The 20,150-nt window shown below is 46.9% G+C and overlaps 1 protein-coding gene and 1 pseudogene across 4 annotated transcripts in view; one reads left to right on the top strand and one right to left on the bottom strand.

The window, feature by feature from the left end:
• Nucleotides 1–20,150, top strand: part of ILRUN (inflammation and lipid regulator with UBA-like and NBR1-like domains) — a 104,473-nt gene that overhangs the window by 76,944 nt on the left and 7,379 nt on the right. The window contains exons 4-5 of one of the 4 annotated variants that reach the window (XM_045292484.1): nucleotides 5,292–5,620; nucleotides 19,597–19,830. In XM_045292484.1, coding sequence (XP_045148419.1) covers nucleotides 5,292–5,620; nucleotides 19,597–19,605 — 338 coding nt within the window. In that variant the 3' untranslated portion in view covers nucleotides 19,606–19,830. Of the gene's footprint in view, nucleotides 1–5,291; nucleotides 5,621–19,596; nucleotides 19,831–20,150 lie in introns of those variants that run through there. The other 3 variants (XM_045292486.1, XM_004717229.4, XM_045292485.1) reach the window with 3 other exon arrangements.
• On the bottom strand, nucleotides 253–826 carry LOC105979892 (annotated as a pseudogene).

Genomic DNA, 20,150 nt, shown 5'->3' with positions numbered 1-20,150 from the left:
ACTGACAAAGAACAAATTAAAATATACCAAGAAAGAAAAGCTTGTGTTTTCCAGTCTAGCCTGTTGGGGCACCAGGCCCTGTCTCCAATGTCCACTCATCATTTCCTGGGGAACTTTGCCATCTGTAAGAGGGACTGGTTCAATGAGATATTTGAGTACATTCAAGCACCAAAGCTCAGAACACGGTGCTTTTAAGAAGTTACTTTAGCAAATGTTTTTTTTTTTTTATTGTTGCATCTTTATTAGAAAGTCTCAGCTGCCAACTTCGCGTTTCCCACCAGCCCGGGGAGCGCACACTTCCATGGGCTTCCCAATCGTGTGCTCAGATGCTGCCTTTGTGGCGCCTTGGTAGCAGCCATTGCTGTCTTTTTAGAAGCCCGCTTTGCCTTTTTTGCTTTCTTGGCAGCCCTAATAGCCTGCTCTCCTTGGGCCTTTCTAACCTCAGGTTTCTGATTTCTCTTGGCCATTCAATCAGCAAGAGATGCACCAGGGATGGCCCTCTGGAATTTGACTGCACGGCGGGTTCTTTCCTTTTGAATTTCTTCCGACTGCCCCTTCTTGTGCTTCCTTCTGTAGAGAACAGTCCAGTTTATCTGCCGAGGGTTCCTCTTGGAAAGAAATGCCGACTCGCATTTTGCATTAAGGAACTGGAAAACCTTTCCATGGGTCCTGGCGTAGCACCGCCCGTGCCCAGGGTAAATCTTACACCCACGAAGCTGCACAGCTCGACCTTCGTGGCTGCGGCAGCAGAGGGCCAGGGAAGACTGGGAAGAGGAGTAGCAAATATTTTGAGAATGATGATGGCAACAAATGTGCTTGCCACCATGGACGTATGTATGCGCTTGATGTATGTGCTTGACACAATGGATGTATTATAAAAAGAGTTGTATGAGCCCCCAGTAAAATGATTATTTTAAAAAAAAGTTACTTTAGGGCCAGACTTAACAAGGCCTGTCTGTGAGGTTGGCTTCTAACTTTTTTTTAAGATCATTTAATTGGGGGTTCTTATAATAGTCCATACATCAGTTGTATCAAGCCTATTTGTACATATGTTGCCATCATCATGTCTAAACTTTTGCTCTATATTTGAGCCTGTGGTATCATTCCCCCCCCCCCCCGGTGACCCTTTGGTAAATTATAGATTATTATTTTTTTCATGTTTTACACTAAGTGCTGTCTTCCTTCACGCGTATTTCTGATATTCATCCTCCTTTGGGGGTAGGGGTGTTCTGCGTTGATCATTGTGATTGGTTCCTCCTTCCTCCCCTCCTCTCCTTACCTTCTCCCTAGCCTCCTGCTATCGTTACTGCCATTCCTGTTCCTGTTTCGACCTGGATTCCATGTGTCGTGAGCTTTTATCTCCACCAGTGTATTTGCTCCTGTCTATCCAGAACTGAAAGGCAGGACTGGGGTCATGATAGTGGGGGCTGAGGAAACCTCAAAGAACCAGAGGAATATTGTGTGTTTCATCAATGCTATACTGTGCCCTGGTTGACTCATCCCTTCCTTGTGACCCTTCTGTGATGGGATGTCATATTGTCTACAGATGGGTTTGGGGGGGGTCTCTGTTCCACCTCTTTCTCAACAATATGTTTACCTTGTTCGTTTGTTTTGGGTCTTCTGATGCCTGTTACCGCATCCTATCGACACCTCATGATTGCACAGGCTGGTGTGCTTCTTCCATGTGGCCTTTTTGCTTCTCTACTAGATGGCCTGTTGTTTAACTTCAAGCCTTTAAGACCCCAGACACTATATCTTTGGTAGCTAGGCGCCATCCGCTTTCTTCACTACTTTTGCTTATGCACCCATTTTGTCTTTGTTGATTGTGTCGGGAAGGTGAGCATCACAGAATGCCGGGTTATTAGAACAGTCTTCTTGCGTTGAGGGAGGGCTTGAGCAGAGGCCCAAAGTGCATCTACTTCCCCAATGTATTGTCATATTTTTATGAATTAATATATTTACATATATTTATACCTATGTTTATACCTCTATCCATAACTTTGCTTCCTAGATCTTTCCTGTTTCCTTTTACCATCCTCTTGTCCCACCATCACACTTGCCCTTCATCTGCCTCTTAGTAATTAATCTCAGCTAGATTGCTTCAGCATCCCTAGGATCTCTACACCCTCCTTGTTGTTTATTTTAATTCCCTAGTTGTTCCCCATCTATGGCATTATCTGCTCACCTTCCCCCGCCTCCTCCGTCCAGAACCATTAGTCTTGTTGCTTTCTCCTCCGGTTTGCTTCCCAGGCCTCTCTCTTCTGGGCAGGTGATTCTACCTGGGCGCTATCTTGACTACTCCTGCTTCTAACTTTAAGTGTGATCTTGAGTTCATCACTTTTACATCCAGGACCAGATCTTTTATTCAGAAGCTGATGTCTCTTCGGGTGGCTCTGTGGGTTAGGTGTTGGGCTACTAGGGGAGGAGGATGAAGCCGCCTGTTGCAGTAAAATCGTCTAGTCTGGGAACTTGTACGTAGGGTCTCTGAGTGGGAATCACTTGATGGTGGTGGGTTTGTGTGGTTTTTAAGATTCCATTCAGTTGTGATTTTATCATCACAGGTGAATAAAATTGTTCGCAAGACAAGAACAGTTCATTCTTGTCTCAGTAACCAAGGTACTCTGACCACAATTAGGAAAGGTCAGAGCTCTCTGCATTGAGCTTACTGGGTCCATCTTGGTTTTGTCAATCTGTGTGGTTACAGAATGCCTGTCCACTGTGCCTGGGGCCCTCCATTCAGAAATGTGAGGTCTCGAGGGGAATCAAGGTAGCTGAGACGGTAGGCTGCAGAAGGCACACGTGCTTCTTCACAGTGACCCATCCTGGGAGTAACCCTGGACGACCAGTGTCTCCTGGAAAGGGGAGGGTGCCACTCGGGTGTACTTCGTTGGTACCAGCTGTCAGCAAACTGCCCTTTCTCATCAGCATTTCGTATCCCGAGCCGAGAGAATAAAAGATGGGACCTTGTAGCTGAGCTTGCTCAACATATCATGTACTTAGAAAAGGGTTTGGGGGGAGAGGAGTGGAAGACGGGAAATAGGAATAAAGGTGCTTTAAAGCAAGGTGTATCCATTTGGGAACATGAGCAGTGAATGTTGCCTTGGTTAGAAAGCCAGTGCAAGAGACAAGGCTGTCAGGTTTGTGGTTCTTTAAGCCTACATCCTGTAGGCGTCAGTCTTTGTGTTGGCTAAAGCAGTGTTTCACAGGGGTGATTGCCGCCCAGGCAGGATCCGGGGCTGCTGGACCAACTAGCAGATACCTATATTCTTCTGGATTCTAGGCTGTCGGGCCAACATTTTTAGAGGCCATGGGACAGTAGGCCAACTCAGATTGAACTCAAGCCCTCTGACCACCACCGCTGGTTCTGTCCCGGATTTTTACATGCTGCATGCCCAGGCTTCCACCATTAAATCCAGGCAGGTGAACTTTCATGGTGCTTGCTTGCTTGTTACTGGTATGCAGTCCGACGTTTTCATTCATCAGTGATGGGTCTGGCCTTCCAGAGAATCCTGTGTAAGTGACTTTAGTCTCCTCCTTTTAGAGGTGAGAGGAGTTGCTGGCTCCAAGAGTAAACAGCAGATGTCACTGCCTCGCTGCTTACCAGATTCTTGCTCATAGCTGTTTGCGTACCACCACTTAGTCCAGCTCTAAAAGGACTAACCCAGAACTGAGTTTTAGGGCTACATGACACTCTCAGACCCCTTCTTCTTCTTCTTTTAATTGTTTTATTAGGGGCTCATATAACCCTTACCACAATCCATACATACATCAATTGTGTAAAACACATTTGTACATTCGTTGCCCTCATCATTCTCAGAACATTTGCTCTCCACTTAAGCCCCTGGCATTAGCTCTGCATTTCCCCCCCCTCCCCGATCCCCCCTCCCTCATGAACCCTTGATAATTTATGAATTATTATTTTGTCATATCTTGCCCTGTCCGACGTCTCCCTTCACCCACTTTTCTGTTGTCCGTCCCCCAGGGAAGAGGTTATATGTAGTTCCTTGTAATCGGTTCCCCCTTTCCAACCCATCCTCCCTCTACCCTCCCAGTATCACCACTCACACCACTGGTCCTGAAGGGATCATCCGCCCTGGATTCGCTGTGTTTCCGGTTCCTATCTGTACCAGTGTCCATCCTCTGGTCTAGCCAGATTTTGTCTTATCTTACGCTGTCTGACGTCTCCCTTCACCCACTTTTCTTCAGACCCCTTCTTCAGGTATAGGACCCCAAGGGAATATCTAGAACAAATTTGTACTTTTCTGTGTTTCTAGGTAGCTAACTGATGCCATTCCTTTGCTTTTTCCTGTCAGCCTTTTAACAGTTATTCAGGGACGGGGCAAATTTCTTTCATGCTTGTTTTTAGCAGGGTTCACACACTTAAAATGTTTCTTGGCCTTTCTGTACTTTGCTTCTTGAAAGCTTCCAGCAGGGAAGTAGATGCCACTGTTGTCAGAAGAGAGGTGCTGAGTATCAAAGGAAATGGTCCTCTCTCTGTTCTTCTGTTTGAACTGTTACCCCTGGCAATGGAGGAACTCTTGAACTGAATTGTGGCGAGAAGCCCTGTGGCGCATCTTGAACACAATCTCGTAGGCTTCAGGGTAGACTTGTGGTCGGATTTCTTTATGTGATTAAAAAAAATTGGATTACTTTAGAAAGTCTAAGGCGTACTGAGTTCTTAGTCTATTTTGATCCAGTAGATAATGGCAATAGCCAGAGTGCTCTATGTCTCCAGTTGCTTGGTGGCTTATCCCTAATATGCTGGTGTAACTATTAGTAGCTTCCTCTTTCACTCTCATATGTCCCAGTTTGGACAATACATGGTCACTCTTAAGTTGCTGGCGGGTGGAGAGGAGCCGACAAATTGTCATTCTAGTAATTAAAAGCATTTTAAAATTTTTACTCGAGAAGGAGCCATGCTGTAAGTTTTCTGAGTTAAACTAATGCAAACTTTTTTTATTTTTTTAAAGCTGGTAATTCTGGGATTAATAGCTTCTATGGTCTATGTAATGATCAATTGTACTGTGGATTAATGATTTCCAAATAGAGTCAGCTGGTAAGCTGTTTACAAGTAGTTTCATGACTCACTGCAGAAGTCTGCTGAATTTGTATCTGAGTTTGAACTTGACATTACCGAAAAACAAACAAACAAATGGAGACACACATACAGGGCTGTTCTATCAGCACGCTTTTAACGTGGGTGTAGACGTGTGTGTATTTCTGTGGCTGGGGTGATGTTTGGGATTCTTGAAGTCACTCCTGGGGCTGATGTCGTTATCTTTCTGTTTCAGATGTCATCTGGGTGATTCTCAGTGTGGAGGTGGGTGGACTTTTGGGAGTAACGCAGCAGCTGTCATCTTTTGAAACGGAGTTCAACACACAGCCACATCGCAAGGTAGAAGGAAACTTCAACCCGTTTGCCTCTCCCCAAAAGAACCGACAATCAGATGAAAACAACCTAAAAGACCCTGGGGGTTCCGGGTTCGACTCGATCAGCAAAAACACATGGGCTCCTGCTCCCGACCAAACTGAGCAAGATCAGAATAGACTCTCACAGAACTCTGTAAATCTTTCCCCCAGCAGTCACGCAAACAACCTATCAGTAGTGACTTACAGTAAGGTAGGTGCCCTCGGAGAAGAGGAGAAGGGGTAGGTGGTGGGCCTTGGGATTTGTGATACCCTTTCCTGGCAAATTTAAAAGCCTAGACTGCCACACCTCGGAAGAGGTTCTTTCAGACTGCCTAGCTCTGCCAACAGCAACAACACAAAAACCTACCCCTTCTCCCCTCCCCCCCGCCCCCAAATCTTCATGTCCTATAGATGTTGCTTCATGCACATTTATACTAATTTACTCCCGTTTCTCTGCTCTGGTTTGGGATTTAAAGAACAAAGTTTTTCACCTTTAGGTTTAAAAAAAAAAAAGTCAAACATCACCCGCCATTCTTATCATGTAAGTGTATCTGAAGTCGAGAGCAGCCACAGCCCAACCTTATCATTGGTTCCTGCTTTTGCTTTTTGTTTCTAAGGTGGGTTTTTGTTGTTGTTGTGTGTTTGTTTGTTTTTGAGAAAAAGCGAAGCTCAGTGTCTACCCTAAGTATGGTCACTGAGCTTTTACTTGATTTGCCCTGCCTGCATGTCTCCTTGGCGATGTCCCCTCAGTCAGCTGTGGCGGTCCGAGCGATTTTTTTTTTCACTTTGCACATATGGGAAATACACAAGCAAATGGTTTTGTGTAGTTAACCCAGAGTTTAAATGTTCTGATGATTGTAGGACCCTGCTCTTAGGTGTTTACCTTCTTGCTCGGTTTCTTTCCATGCTGGCTGGATAAAAACCAGTGTCTTCCACACACTCGGGTTCCCGGTTGTTGCTTGTGTCGAGTGGCTAAAGCCCTGTGGTCGGTGGCTCCTGTGGCAGGTCCCATGCGAATGCCTGTGCCTTCTTCTCTGACTCGTCGTGCTGCAGCCTCAGTGCTGTAACACTGTCAAGTCTGCCCCTGCTTCCTGTTGGCGTCCACCTGCACATTTTGCCAGTAAAGTTGATGTTTATCTGAGGCTATTGAGCTGATGTGAGAGTGGTCTTTTTCTTGCCAGTGGTTTAAAGCTTCCTGGTCTAGGTCAAGAGGGCAAATGGAGAGAGCTGACGAGGACCCCTCGTTCTCCACAGTCTAGTAAGAAACTTCATTTGGGAGTGATCTAATAAAGAATTGATTGGCTGACAGATCAGATGGATAAAGGATTCTGTGGAGTCATGTTAGTTTTATAGGACACGAATAAGTTCATTGGCAAGGCACTAAATGGCCTGTATTTGAGGAAAGATTTTTGGCATTTTAACATTCTAATAAAATATTTTTCTTTAAGCTCTTATTTCTCCCGTTTTTTTTTTTTACCTCTCTTAAATTTAACCCTTCATAGTATCACTGTTCCAGGTGGCAAGTGAGTCTAAGGTTAACATGTGCTGCCTGTTAGAACACAAACTTGAGGTGGTTGAGTTCAGTGGGAAGGTGAGGTTGGCAAAGCCAGCCGTTCCAGTGCTTTCTGCGTGGGCTGCCCTTTACCCGAATGTGAGCTGCCTGATTCCTCACTAGGTTTAGTAGAAGGACGGGGTTCTGTGGTGCCGTCGCTGGGAAAGTCACCCCTCCCAGCTAAATTGAGCCCCGACCAGGTGCTATTGCTTCTGGAAAGGCTGGTTATGGTGAGGCTGGTGAGGCTTGTTCTTGGAGCTGGTGGAGTTTTTTTAAGGACTCTGGGGGACAAGGCCATCAGTTCGAAAGCCCCACAAGAAAGAAGAGATTTTCTACTCCCATAGAGAGTTAGTCTCTGGACACCCACAGGGGCAGTTGTGTCTTGTCGCTGAGTTGGCATGGACTTGACGCGAGAGAGGGGCTCGTTCACAAAAGCAGCATTAGACTGTTGACTACCACAGCTGAGGATGGCAAGGGTAGATCCCAGAGGGATGCTGGAGACCTTGTTTCTTCACCTAAACAATTGGGTTCAGAAAACACTTAGATGACCATTTAGCAAGTTTTTTGGAAGTATTTTTAGCAAAAGTTGCATCAGCTCCACTTCTTACGACTCTTGAGGAATGAAATGGGATGTAATGGGAGGCTCAAGAGGAATAAAATAATTGATCCCTACCCTTTAGGAGGAGATTATATTCCAGTAGAGGAGATGAAGCTTACATAAGGTGGCTGACTGGAGTTTGAAGTTGACCAGTCGAGAGCAGCACAGTGGAAGTGTATGCTAGGTGGCTGGGAGTGCAGTGAGCATTAAAGGGGAGATGGAGTTACTGGGAAGGGCTTTCCCCAGGATGCCTGAGCTGTGGGAGGATGAGCACACCAGAAGGACAGTAGTTGGACAACAGTAAGTGCTGCATGCAGAGTGAGTAAGGAACGTGTAGTTGGGAGATGTGTTCAAGGGTGTGGGAGGTTGGCTCACTTGGTCGCAGGTAGTTCTTTAAGGGCTGGAGATAAAAGCATTACAGATGGGTAAGGCTTAAAAGCAGGGATAATCCTAAATAGTTGTGTTTGGATTGAGAGTCAGTCACTTATTTATTTCTAAAGACAGGCACGGTTGAGGTTCTGAAGTATACTGGACAAAATGATGAGATCACACATACCCCCAAGCTTTTTTCAACGCTCACCGTGTGCCAGACTTGTTGCCAAGCACCTTCAGTGCTCACATCCACGAGGCAACGAAAGCTCTGTGGGGCTGGGAAGCTGGCCCGCACCACGGTTAGTGTGAGAGCAGAGCTGGGGCCAGGCAGAGGAAGAACTGGGCTTTCCTTGCATCTTTGTGTTGTGTGGGAGGCTGGACGAGAGCGATGGCCACAGGCTTATCAAGGTGTGAAGGGACCGGCGTGGGTGGGGTGTGTACGATGCAATGGCTGGGACGTACACTGAGGGTTGCTGCCAAAGAGCTCCCATTTGCTGAGTCTTTAAAGCAGTGGTGACTCCTTCACCCAGGTGATAAAAACAGAACTGTTTGGTAGCCCTTGGGGCCACACACGGCAGGCTGTTTAGGATAAATAGCACCCTTCCTATGAGGAGTGGGTGGAAAGGAAGGACAGCCGAGGACCTGGAGTGAGGAAAGTGTTTTCTGTTCACCCAGGTGCCTCTCTATTGATTGGTGGGAGGGGCCTGCTGTTCTGATGGTAGGGCTAGCAGAGTAGGCAGTAACCTTGATTTACTCTAAAGAAATTCCCCGCCTCCCCCCAAAGCCAGCAAGAACGTGATGCTCTTGGAAGCCCAGGAGCACGGTTTTAGTAGGCAGGTACCGTTTCCTGGTGCCTCCAGAGTTAGAGTTTAACTTCTAAGGTTGGTAGGATGAAATGAAAAGGTTGCTTCACGCATTGTTCTATGAGGGTTGGATGACAATAGTGCATCTGTCAGCACCAGGAACTGGATGTCCCTGGAGCCCCCCCCTCCCCCCCCTTGCTCCTGATCATCTAAGCTCTCTGGGCTCATTGCTCGGCCTGGGGGGAACTGGCTGGGAATGCCTGCCCTCATTGACTCCCACAGACTAGAGCACCTAGCACACTTCCCTGTGTGAGAACTGTCAGGGGAAGTCAGACAACTATATGCACAGAAGGGGGTATTCCCTTCCCACCCTCCACCCCCCCAAAACAAAACAGAATTAAGCTCTGCCTAACAGCTAGTAGCACTGCCTAGGAAGGTGTTCTCTGGTCACTGAGTTTTTCTCGTAAAAACCGTTTCGCTTGAGCCTCAATTTTTGGTGATGGCTGATTTAAGAGAACAACATACAGCTGTGAAATTTTTTCTGCTTGGGGAAAAAATGCTGCAAAAACGGTTGTGATGTTGAGCAGTTACAGGGATGGCACTATGGGAAAAACTCAAGTGTAGGAGTGGTTTTCTCGTTTCAAAAAAAAAGTGAAATGTTGATGCCCACCAACTTCTCAAACAGATGAAAATGTTTCAACTTGTAGTACATTTGGAATTTGTTCCACCAGGTCAGACTATTAATGGAACTTTCTATTTAGAGATTCTGAAAAGATTCTGTAACAGCATGCCACCAAAAAGGCCTGATTTGTGGCAGACGGGGCTGATTTTGCCACCACGACCATGCACCTGATCGTGCTGCCATCTCAGTGCGCCAGTTTTTGCCAAAAAGCAGCATGCCTCTCTTGCCCCAAGCATCTTACTCACCTGCCCTCACTCCATGTGACTTCTTTTTGTTTCCGGGAATGAAGAGGGACATGAAAGGACAGCAATTTGGCTATGTAGAAGAGGTGAAGAAAAAATAAGGGAGGTGCTATCAGCCATCAAACAGCTGAGTTTGAAAAATGTTTCCAAGAATGGAATTGCAGATTTGACGAATGTATTAAGTGTAATGGAGAGTACTTTGAAAGTGATGCTTGTTTTATTAAAAAAAAAACAAAACAACAAAAACTACATAGCTTTGGGAAAATGCCCGTTTTGGGGTGGTACGCGTGTTCCCCCGCCCCTGTACGTCTATGCTGACGTTCTCCAAGGATCATAAATGCAGCTGCTTGCGTTTGTTAGACGTCACCTGGCCTCAGTGTCAGTTCAGTTGTGGCTGACCTGTCCCACCTGAACAGTCATAGCAAGTATTGATGACTTCTAGGCACTGTTTTAATTCACCTTTTTATGTGCGTTTTCTCAAGAGCCCCTGAAGGCAGACACAGTCACTGGAGTATATATGCTTGCTCTATTGACTCTATGGGGCTAGCACCCTGGCGTGCCTCTAATTGGACAGCATGAAAGCAGGGATGAGCACTTTATTAGGGGCAGGAGGGTCCTTACTAAAATTAGAACTTTTTTCTAGAACTTCTGCCATATTTTGAATAGATGCTCTCTAAAGAAGCCCTGACAGAATAATAAGGCCACTGGGCAGGCAGAAGTGACTGGCAAGAAAAACCCAGGTGCTGCTCTTTGGAGCAGCCCAGCCCTGCGCTCTCTGTCTCCAGAGGAGTAAACATTTGCACCTGGAGCTGCAAACCGATAGCAGATGCGTTTATTTTGCTGCTTGGACTGTGGCTTCTATTTTGTGTCCTTATCCATTTATTTATATGTAGCGTTTGAGGCTGGTGTGTGTCGTATACCCCTTTAAGGCAGATTACAGGCCGGGTCACTGTGATTACTTCCACCAAGTTCTGGTTCAGAAGGAGAAAGTTGTCATTATCTTGGTGGGGAGGTTCATCTGCTCCTCTAGCCGCAGCCACTGCCATCTGCCCTGCCTGCCCACTCTTTTCCCGCCCCGCTCCATGCAGCTCTCCCTGATGGCCCCCAGCAGCGTGCTTAGACCTGAAGCTCGAGCAGCAGTCTGTCTGCTTTCAGCAGTCAAGCTCTTCCAACCCACTGCCATCTCTCTCAGCCAAGGCACATAGAAGACTGCTCTCCCTTCACTTGAGGGTTAAAAACTGCAGGGGTTATAGTGGGACAAGAGGAAAGTAAAAGGAGATAGAGGAAAGAACTAGGAGGCAAAGGACATGTATAGAGGTCTAAATACAGGCATGCGCATATGTAAATATATTTATGTATAACAATAGGGAAATAGATCTATGTGCATATATGTGTATGTTAAGTATTAAGGTATCAGACTGACATTGGGCCTCTACTCAAGTACTCCCTCAATGCAAGAACACTTTGTTCTAATAATCCGGCATTCTGTGATGCTTACCTTTCCGACAAGATCGCTGAAGACAAAATGGGTGCATAAGCAAATGTGGTGAAGAAAGCTGATGGTGCCTGGCTATCAAAAGATATATATCTGGGATCTTAAAGGCCTGAAGATAAGAGGCCATTTAGCAGAGAAGCAATATGCCCACATGGAAGAAGCACACCAGCCTGTGTGATCATGAGGTGTCGACAGAATCAGGTATCAGACATCAAAGACCCAGAATAAAAATCATGTCAATGTGAATGGGAGGGTTGAGTGCGGAGTGGAGACCCAAAGCCTATCTGTAGACAATTGGACATCCCCTTACAGAAGGGTCACAGGGAGAAGACGAGCCAGGCAGGGTGCAGTGTAAGACCAATGAAACATACAACTTTCCTCTAGTTCTTTAATGCTTCTTCACCCCCCACCCCCACCCCATCATGACCCCAATTCTACCATACAAATCTGGCTGGACCAGAGCATGTACACTGGTACAGATAAGAACTGGAAACACAGGGAATCCAGGACAGATAAACTCCTTAGGACCAATAGTGATAGTAGGGATACCAAGAGAGTAAGGGGAAGGGGGTGGGGGACTGATCGCAATGATCTCCTTATAACCCCCTCCCTGGGGGTTGTCCAACAGAAAAGTAAGTGACGGGAGACATCGGTCACTTACATCGGTAAGACATGAAAAAAATAATTTATAAATTATGAAGGGTTCATGAGGGAGGGAGGGTGGCTGAGGGGGGAAATGAACTATTACGAAGGGCACAAATAGAAAGAAAATGTTCAGAAAATGATGGTGGCGACATGTAGAAATGTGTTTGTGGATTGTGATAAGAGCTGTATGAGCTCCCAATAAAATGATTTTAAAGAAGACCCAGAAAAAGTTTTAGGGGTTAGCAGGGGTCCTGGAAAAGGCAAAGCTGACAGTGTGGTGATTTGTGGGCCCTCTGTTTACCTTGAAGGGTTAGTACAATAATAAGAGAATGGGTCTGGGCCTTCTTCATGGAACTGAGCCCAGTAGTTAGTTATGCGCTCATAGGCCCCTGAATGGGACAAGAAGGCAAATGGCATCACGTGGGTAGAACCAGCCCACTGCCAGTGAGATGATTCGTACTCTTAGCGCCCCCTGCAGGACAGAGTAGAACTGCTTGGTAGGGTTCTCAGGCTGTCCATCTTCACGGGATGGAATTGCTGACCTTGCCATAAGAAGCCCAACACTTAACCTGCAGTGCCACCAGGGAGCCTTTATGAGGCTTTAGAGGGCACGAATGTAACTTTCAAAGGAGCCCTGGTGCGGTAGTGGGCTACATGTTGGGCTACTAACCCCAAGGTCAGTGGTTCAAACCTACCAGCCACTCGGAAGATTAGACTGTTTCCTCCACAATCTAGGAAACCCTATGGGGCAGTTCTACTCTGTCATTTGGGGTCACTATGAAGTGGAACGAAGCAATGGCTGAGTTTGGTTTGTGAGTTTTCATATAACCTTCGCACTGCCATGAAACCTCAGGCCTCCTTCCTGCTGGGCTGCAGGCCCTTTTCAGTGATAGGTTTCCGGGTGACTCAGGGAAGCTGGAGGGACGTCAGCTGTGCCAAGCCGCTTGCTGTGTGATCCAGCTTTTCTTCTCCAAGGACCGGTAGCGCAAGCACGCCGCTCCAGGCCACGAGAGAACAGTCAGGACAACGTGCTCGCTTGTTAGCTTTCTTTTTCCACATTCACATGGTCATGTATAGTGTTTAAGGAGCCTCAAGTGTTTCTGCATAGCTTACTATAAAAACCATCAGTCACCCGCCTGCTTCTGGCCCGAGTTCTCGGTTCCCAGAGGCCGGGACTCGGTGTTTGCCAGGCAGTCCTGTGTTTAGTCCCCACACCTGTGGCATGAGTGCTGTCCTCGTCCTGCTCTCCCGACCCACCGAATTGGCAGCGCACAGGTTAAATGATTTACCTTGGTCACACAGCTAGGAGGAGGTGAACTAGGGCAGTGTGCCCTCAGAGCCTGCTTTCTTACTGTCACCCTGCATCATTTCCCAGCAGCAGGGCGAGCGGGCTTCCTCCCGTACTGCTCCCTTTTGCTGATCGAATGTGTGATGCCTCTACTATGAGACCCTCTCCCCCTAAGCTACTACGAAAATGAGAAATCAGCTTTACTCAGCTACCTCAGGAAGAAGAGTTTGCTTCCCCTCAGAAACTGCATCGTCATTTGGGTTTAGACTTTTGGCAGTGAAATGGTCATAAACGCATGCTTTTGGATGCCCCCCCCCCAAAAAAAAAAAAAAAACCAAAAACAACCAAACACATTGCCCTCTAGTTGACTTTAACTCATAGCAACGCCATGGGGCAGATTAGACCTGCCTGTAGCGTTTCCTGGGCTGTCAGCTTTAAAGAAACAGGTGGACACAGTTTCCCCCATGGAGCCTCTAGTGGGTTCGAACCACCGGACCTTTTGGTTAGCAGCCACGGTTTAACTACTGGATAACCAGGAGGCTCCTTTTCTTGTGACAGCAACAGTTAGACCTCTGGTTGTGGCCCGAAGATACAGATGTTCGTTTTTTCTCCCCCTTTTTAAATGAATTTAAAAGCTCCCTTTGAACGTAGTATTTTAGAACTAGAGCATACTTTGAAGTCCCTGGAAAGTCAGGTTTTGTCGCTGCAAAGGCTGGCGGGGGCAGAGGGGCAGCGGGAGGGCCCTCCCAGCTGGTGTGCTGACCGAGCAGTGAGGGCTGGTGCCTGGAGCCGAAGGAGAGAGGCAGAAAGAAAAGAAGGAGATGCAGCTGGAAGCCAGGTCATGACGGGCTGCACGGGCCCTTGTAAAGCATTTGGTTTGTACTCTGAGGGGAAAAGTAACCATTAAGGGTTTTGATTGAGGGTGCTGTACTCTGACTCAATGTTAAAAAGGTCACTCTGGCATCTGTGTCGAAAATGTGGGCACCGGGGGCAGGCATGAGGTGAAGGAGGAGAAAGTGGTTTGAACTAGGCTAGTGGCCACAGAGGTGCGGTGAGGAGAGCAGGATGGCCCGGTGGATTGGAAGGGAGAGGGAGGGAGGATTTCTATGCACGTCCCGTGGAGGTGTCAGGCTGTTGGGTACAGCATTTGGTAGAGCAATCTGGGTGGGGTCGTGCCACAGGGAAAGCTGTGCTTGAGACTAGGGGTCTTCCGAGCAGGGTTTCTTGGCCACGGAACAGCTGACCACTTGGGCCAGCAAAGCAGTGCAGCACGTGGTATGCTCAGCTGCATCCCTAGCCTGTACCCACTAGGTGTCAGTAGCACTACCCTTAACGACTGCTGTAGCAGCTCCAAATGTCTCCCAGACACTCACATGTCCTCTGTGGGGCAAAATTGCCCACACTCCAGACCCACTGGCACAGACAGAGTGAAGGTCCAGAGGACCACGCTTACTGCTGTCCAACACAAAACCACTTCAGACTTTCCAAAGCACCCTTACCCGCCTGGCCTTGTTCTTAATCTGCAACACACTTTCGACTTTCAGAGTTTTAATCATTCTACAGAAGAGCAGGGAAGTGAAATGACCTTCTCACATTAACACAATAAATTGGGGCTAGGCTGGAACCCAGGTTTCCAGTTTGAACTAATGTTCTTCTAGGCCCCTTTGTGATGAGGCCTACTAACAGAGTTAGCAAAGTGTGTTAGGTGTTCTTTAAAGGTAGTTTATCCACTTAGTGTCGGCTTGTAGAGACTTCCTCATTCAGGAGCTGCAAAGAAATTTCCAGAAGGAAGCTGCAGAGCCACCTAGGAACTGCCCCAGCTCCCAGGCCAGCACATTCTGTCCCCGAGGGCTGGGCCAGCATCTCTGGGTTTCAGGAGACTGTCTTTTTGAAAACCCAGAAGAGCCCATAAAGTTTTACCCAGGCCTTCAAACTGGTTCAGCCTACAGTTTAACACGGTCTTCAGGTGCTGCTTATGTGTACCTGTTAAAGCTTGTTAAATAATAGATTCTGGCAGGAGAAGATATGAGATAAGAGCCCGCAACACAGGGAATCCAGGATGGCTAAACCCCTCAGGACCAACAATGAGACTAGAGAATATCAGGAGGATAAGGGGAAGGTGGGGAGAGAAAGGGGGAATCGATCACAAGGATCGACATGTAGCTTCCTCCCAGAGGGACAAACAGAAAAGTGGATGAAGGGAAACAGGATGATGTAAGATATGAAAATAATAATCTATAACTTATCAAGGGTTCATGAGGGAGGGAGGGGGCCAAGTAGAAAGAAAATGCTTTGAAAATGATGATGGCAACATGTACAGATGTGCTTGACACAATGGATGAATGTATGGATTCTGATAAGATGTAAGAGCCCCCAGTGAAAGTATTTCATAGGGGGAAAAAAGTAGGTTCTGGGTCCATATATCTGGGGTGGAAAGGCAGATTCTTGGCAGAGGGTCAAACCAGAATGAACTGGTACAGAGCCCCGATTTTGCCAGTCTTGCTAGCATTTGCACTGGCACAGATCATGTGTGCATTTTAAATAGATTACACCCAGAAGGCGAGCTCTAGAAAAGGTCTTCTGTTTGCAGCAGTACTGAGGGTTTGGTTTTTTTCAAGCACCTCCAAGAACTCTCCCTTGTGTGCCTCAACCCGCTCAAAGATGCCCCGCCCACGTTCTTTGCCTTGGGGGGCTGAGCATTGTTTTAGACCACTTTGACGCTGGGCAGTCTTGTAGCTGAAATGGGGCAAGTGCACCCAGGCTTGCCCACACAGACTGCTGGATGAAGGGACAGATTCTCTTCCAGCGCTCTAGATGAAATAAACTGTCCACCCTGGGTCACTTAGTATTTGATCTAAAGGTGGCATTAAAAAAACCAAACCCTCAAATAAACCATCCTTCTAGAGGGCAGCTTGAAAAGACAAAGTGAAGTGCTGTGATGAAATGCTCAAAGCCCTAGAGTTAAAAACAAGCGAGAACATGTTTGGCATTTCTCAAGCTGAAGAAAAATTCAAGCCTCGAGTTGAAATATTGAAGGATTTATAAGGCCAAATAGTGAATAGTGTAGGAAGTATCAGATGAAAGGAATATACGGAGTCAACACTACAAAAAGAACTGTTCAGCATTCAACCATTTCAGGAGGTAGCACATGGTCAAGAGCCAGTGATCCCGAAGAAGAACTCCAATTTGCACGGAAGGTGTTGGCAGAAAAGAAGGCTTCAAGAATTGTGGCAGAGTGCCAACCGAAATGTCTTAGCGAACGGATGTAACGCTGCAGGGGGTGGGGGTGGTGCTTACTACTGTATGCCGACTATTCTGGAAGACCTGACCAACTGCCTGGAAGAGATTCGTGTACTGCCCATTCCTAAATGTGATCCAACAGAATGAAGACCTTATTAATATCAGTAATATTACACGCTGGTATGATTTTGCTGAATATAACAGAAAAACAATCACAGCAAAATATTGACAGGAAACTGCCAGAAATTCAAGCCAGATTCAGAAGAGGAAGTGGAACAAGGGATATCACTGCTGACATCAGATGGATCTTGGCTGAAAGCAAAGAATACAAGAAAGATGTTTGCCTGTGTTTTATTGCCTGTGCAAAGGCTATCCACCATGTGGATCAGAATAAGTAAAGGCTAACATTGAGAAGCGAGGATTCCAGAACACTTCATTTGTGTGGCACTGCCTGGTACATGGGACCAGGAGGCAGCTGTTTGAACAGAACGAGGGGTGCTGTGCATGGTTTCAGATCAGGAAAGGTGTGCTTCAGAGTTGTGCCCTTGCACCATATGGAACTGTATGCTGTGTAAAGAACGTGGCATCCGGCCTGGAGAGAGGTTCGTTAACTTGTGGCGTGCGGAGGACGCAACCTTGCCCTGAAAGCAAAGAGGACTTCTGAGGTATTGATTGATGCACATCGAGGTCTGCAGCCTTCAGCGTGGATCACGCCTTAAAGAAAGAGCCTCCCACTTGGACCAGTAGGCAACATTACATGAAAAGGAGAAAAGATGGGCGTTGTCAAGGGTCTCATTTTACTTGCATCCACAATCAATGCCCATGGGAGGAGCAGTCAGGAAATCAAACAGCATATTGCATTGGGCAGATCTGCTGCAATAAACTGCTGGAAGGCAAAGATGCCACTTCAGAGGCTAAGGTGCCCCTGGCTCAAGCCATGGTATTTTATTATTATTTTTCATTCTTTTAATATTGTCTTTTGTAGAGCAAATATTAAAAGCATTTTTAAAATTATTTTATTGGGAGCTCATACAATTCTTTTTTTTTAATCGTTTTATTAGGGGCCCATATAACTCTTAACACAATCCATACGTACATCAGTTGTGTAAAGCACATTTGTGCATTCATTGTCCTCATCATTCTCAGCCATGGCATTTTTCAATAGCCTCGTGTGCGTTCAAACGCTGGAAGAAGGAAGACCAAAGAAGAATGGAGGTATTTGAATTATGGTATTGGCGATGGATATTAAATATACCATGGACTTAACAGAAAAACAAGCCACTCTGTTTTGAAGGAAGTAACAGCCAGACTGCTCCTTACAAACGAGGACAGTGAGACTTTACCTAACTTTACTTGGCCATGTTCGTAGGAAGCCAGTCTCCAGAGAAGGGCATCGTGCTGGTTACGGGGAGAGCCAGTACCAAGGAAGAAGACGCCCTGAGAGAAGCACCTGACCCAGGGCTGCAGCAGTTGGCTCAAAGAGGAGCAGTTGTGCGGAGCACAGGACTGAGCGGAGCTTCGTTTTATTGTTTAGAGCAGGGGCGGGCACTGTCAGCTAGAATCTGACTCCATGTCAGCCAACGGAACACCACCGCACTGACTGTAGCATTTTAATTTCTGATGAAAGTTTCCAGATAAGGCCAGACTAGGGAAGGTGCCTCTTCAGACAAATAAGCCATTCAGAAGTGTGTATCCCGGCCTAGACAGTGGAGCACAGGTTTCAGGTACTTGTTCCCAGCTAAGTCTAACGCGCCTTCCTTCAAGGGGGACAATGCCTGCTTCCTTAGTGTGTTCCTCCTCAACACTCGAGGCATGAGCCTTTTCCTGTTCAAGGGCCCATTGAAACGATTTGCTTTAGGCAGAGGCTGCTTTCAGAATAGCAACCCGGTGTGAGGGGCCTGGCGTTCATCCTTTGTGAATCCCTCCTCCCTTCAAATTAGGGACTTCCTGGTGACATGAATGACGTTCGTTCGGTCCCTAGGAAAGAAGGCCAGCTCAGTCAAGATGAGGTTTGTGTGCTCCGGTTGACTTTGCTCTCTGCTCATTAAGAGCTTGGAGGACCGCATAGCCAGGACAGTGAGACCCCCGTAGACTACAGATTCATATGACATCGAGGGGGAGGCACTGCGGGCAGGATGTATTCAGGTGAGGTGAGGTGTGTTTAAAGAGGGTGGGCTCTTTGATTTCCAAACAAGACTTTTGAAAACCAAGCCAGGGAGAGTTCAGATTCCATGTGCCAACAGTGTTCTTGAGCTCGGGGGTTGGCAAGATGCAAGCACATATGACTAAAAGGACCCGCGATGCTGTGAGTTACTGTGAGAGGTGGTAGGACGGAGAGCTGATGGTGTGCGAGCGAGGAGTCGTCCTTGAAAGAAGGTTGGGGAGCTAGTTGACTGGAACTTGAGCGGAAGTGAGCCAGCAGCCTCCCCTGGCCTCAGCAGAACTCTTATAAGGCAGCAGACACCATCCTGGCACTGTTTTGGCTACATACTAGGCATTTGGATAGGTTTCTCTCCTTTAGAGAGCTAACATTCCAACTAGCCAATAGGGTTAGTTGGGTGGGAAGATGAATGACGGAGAAGACTGGCGAGGGAGGGGGAAGGTGGATAGATGGTAAAATGATACAGAAAAGGAGGCGGAAGTAGAGGTGGAGCAGTGGGCAGGTGAGTGGATAGAAAGGTCCTCCGTAGGAAGTTTGTTAAGAGTAGTAGAAACACTCTTAGGTGAGTATAAAAACGGCTGAACAGGGCTTTAAAAAAATCAGTGCAGCACACATAACTGAGTCAAAATGTTAAGCCCAGTTTCGGTACATCCATCAGCAAGCTGGTGAATTCAGTCTGCCTTGTGATTTGCTGTCATACACAGGTTTGTTTTCTGTTCCTGAGCTGAATCTCATACTTGTCCTCATCTAGTTCGTCAAATAGATCCTTGAATTTGGGTCACTCACTCGAAAATGACTTTAATACCATGGTGGGGCTGTATGCACATTCCCTTATGCTGAATTGAGCCCCCTATGCCAACAGCCCTCATGGGCAAGCCAACCCTTTAAGAAAAGGGTCTTGGTTTAAGTATTCCTGAGCGAGTTCATTGTCCTACCCAGTGTAGCAATACTGACTTCCTTTCTAGTGAGTGAGAGACTAACAGGTTTGATCAAGGTTTGGACAGTCTCAGGTCCTTAGCATCCAGGCCCACACCATACTGCACCACATTTACAGTACAGGATCGGCAGAACTTGGTACTAAACCTGTGTTCTTCTGTGTTTGTATTCAGTGGACATAAACAATACACAAGGAGCACTAGGCGGTTGAAGAGCTACCAGGACTGGCCCAGGAACGAGGCGGAGGGCCCTCAGGTGTTAGCAGGTGCTGCCTATCAGTAAACACCAGGAGAGCCTGAGATTTGCCAGCCATGCAGCAAAAGCTCCTGTCTTTGTATTAACTGTGTGAACCTTTCTATTTATTTAAATCAAATCGCAAAAGCCAAATAAAGACAGGTATGTTGAAAGCTTCTGTGTTGTGGTGGTTTATCTGTAAACAACAAGCTTTTAACGCACAAGAGCGGAACTCCAAGTCCCCAGTAAGACACCGTCATTTCAGTGGTAGTTTTAAGCCTTCCTTTTAACCCCGGAAGGTTAAAAGCCAGAGAGCTAGCACCAGCGCAGCACATTTCATCATTCATGGTTTTCTTCTGATGGGCACAAGTCCGTTGGGTACAAAGCACAAGCCAGTGACAGAGCCAGGTTCCACCATCAGGCAAGGACAGACAGCTGGCTCTCCTGATGACACTGTACCGCCAGCTCTTAAAAATCGGTGAATTGACTCTTG

Source organism: Echinops telfairi, unplaced genomic scaffold (genome assembly GCF_000313985.2).
Source record: "Echinops telfairi isolate 266 unplaced genomic scaffold, ASM31398v2 ScPeMD7_655;HRSCAF=1070, whole genome shotgun sequence".
Classification (NCBI taxonomy): domain Eukaryota; kingdom Metazoa; phylum Chordata; class Mammalia; order Afrosoricida; family Tenrecidae; genus Echinops; species Echinops telfairi.
This window is presented reverse-complemented; position numbering and strand designations above follow the sequence as displayed.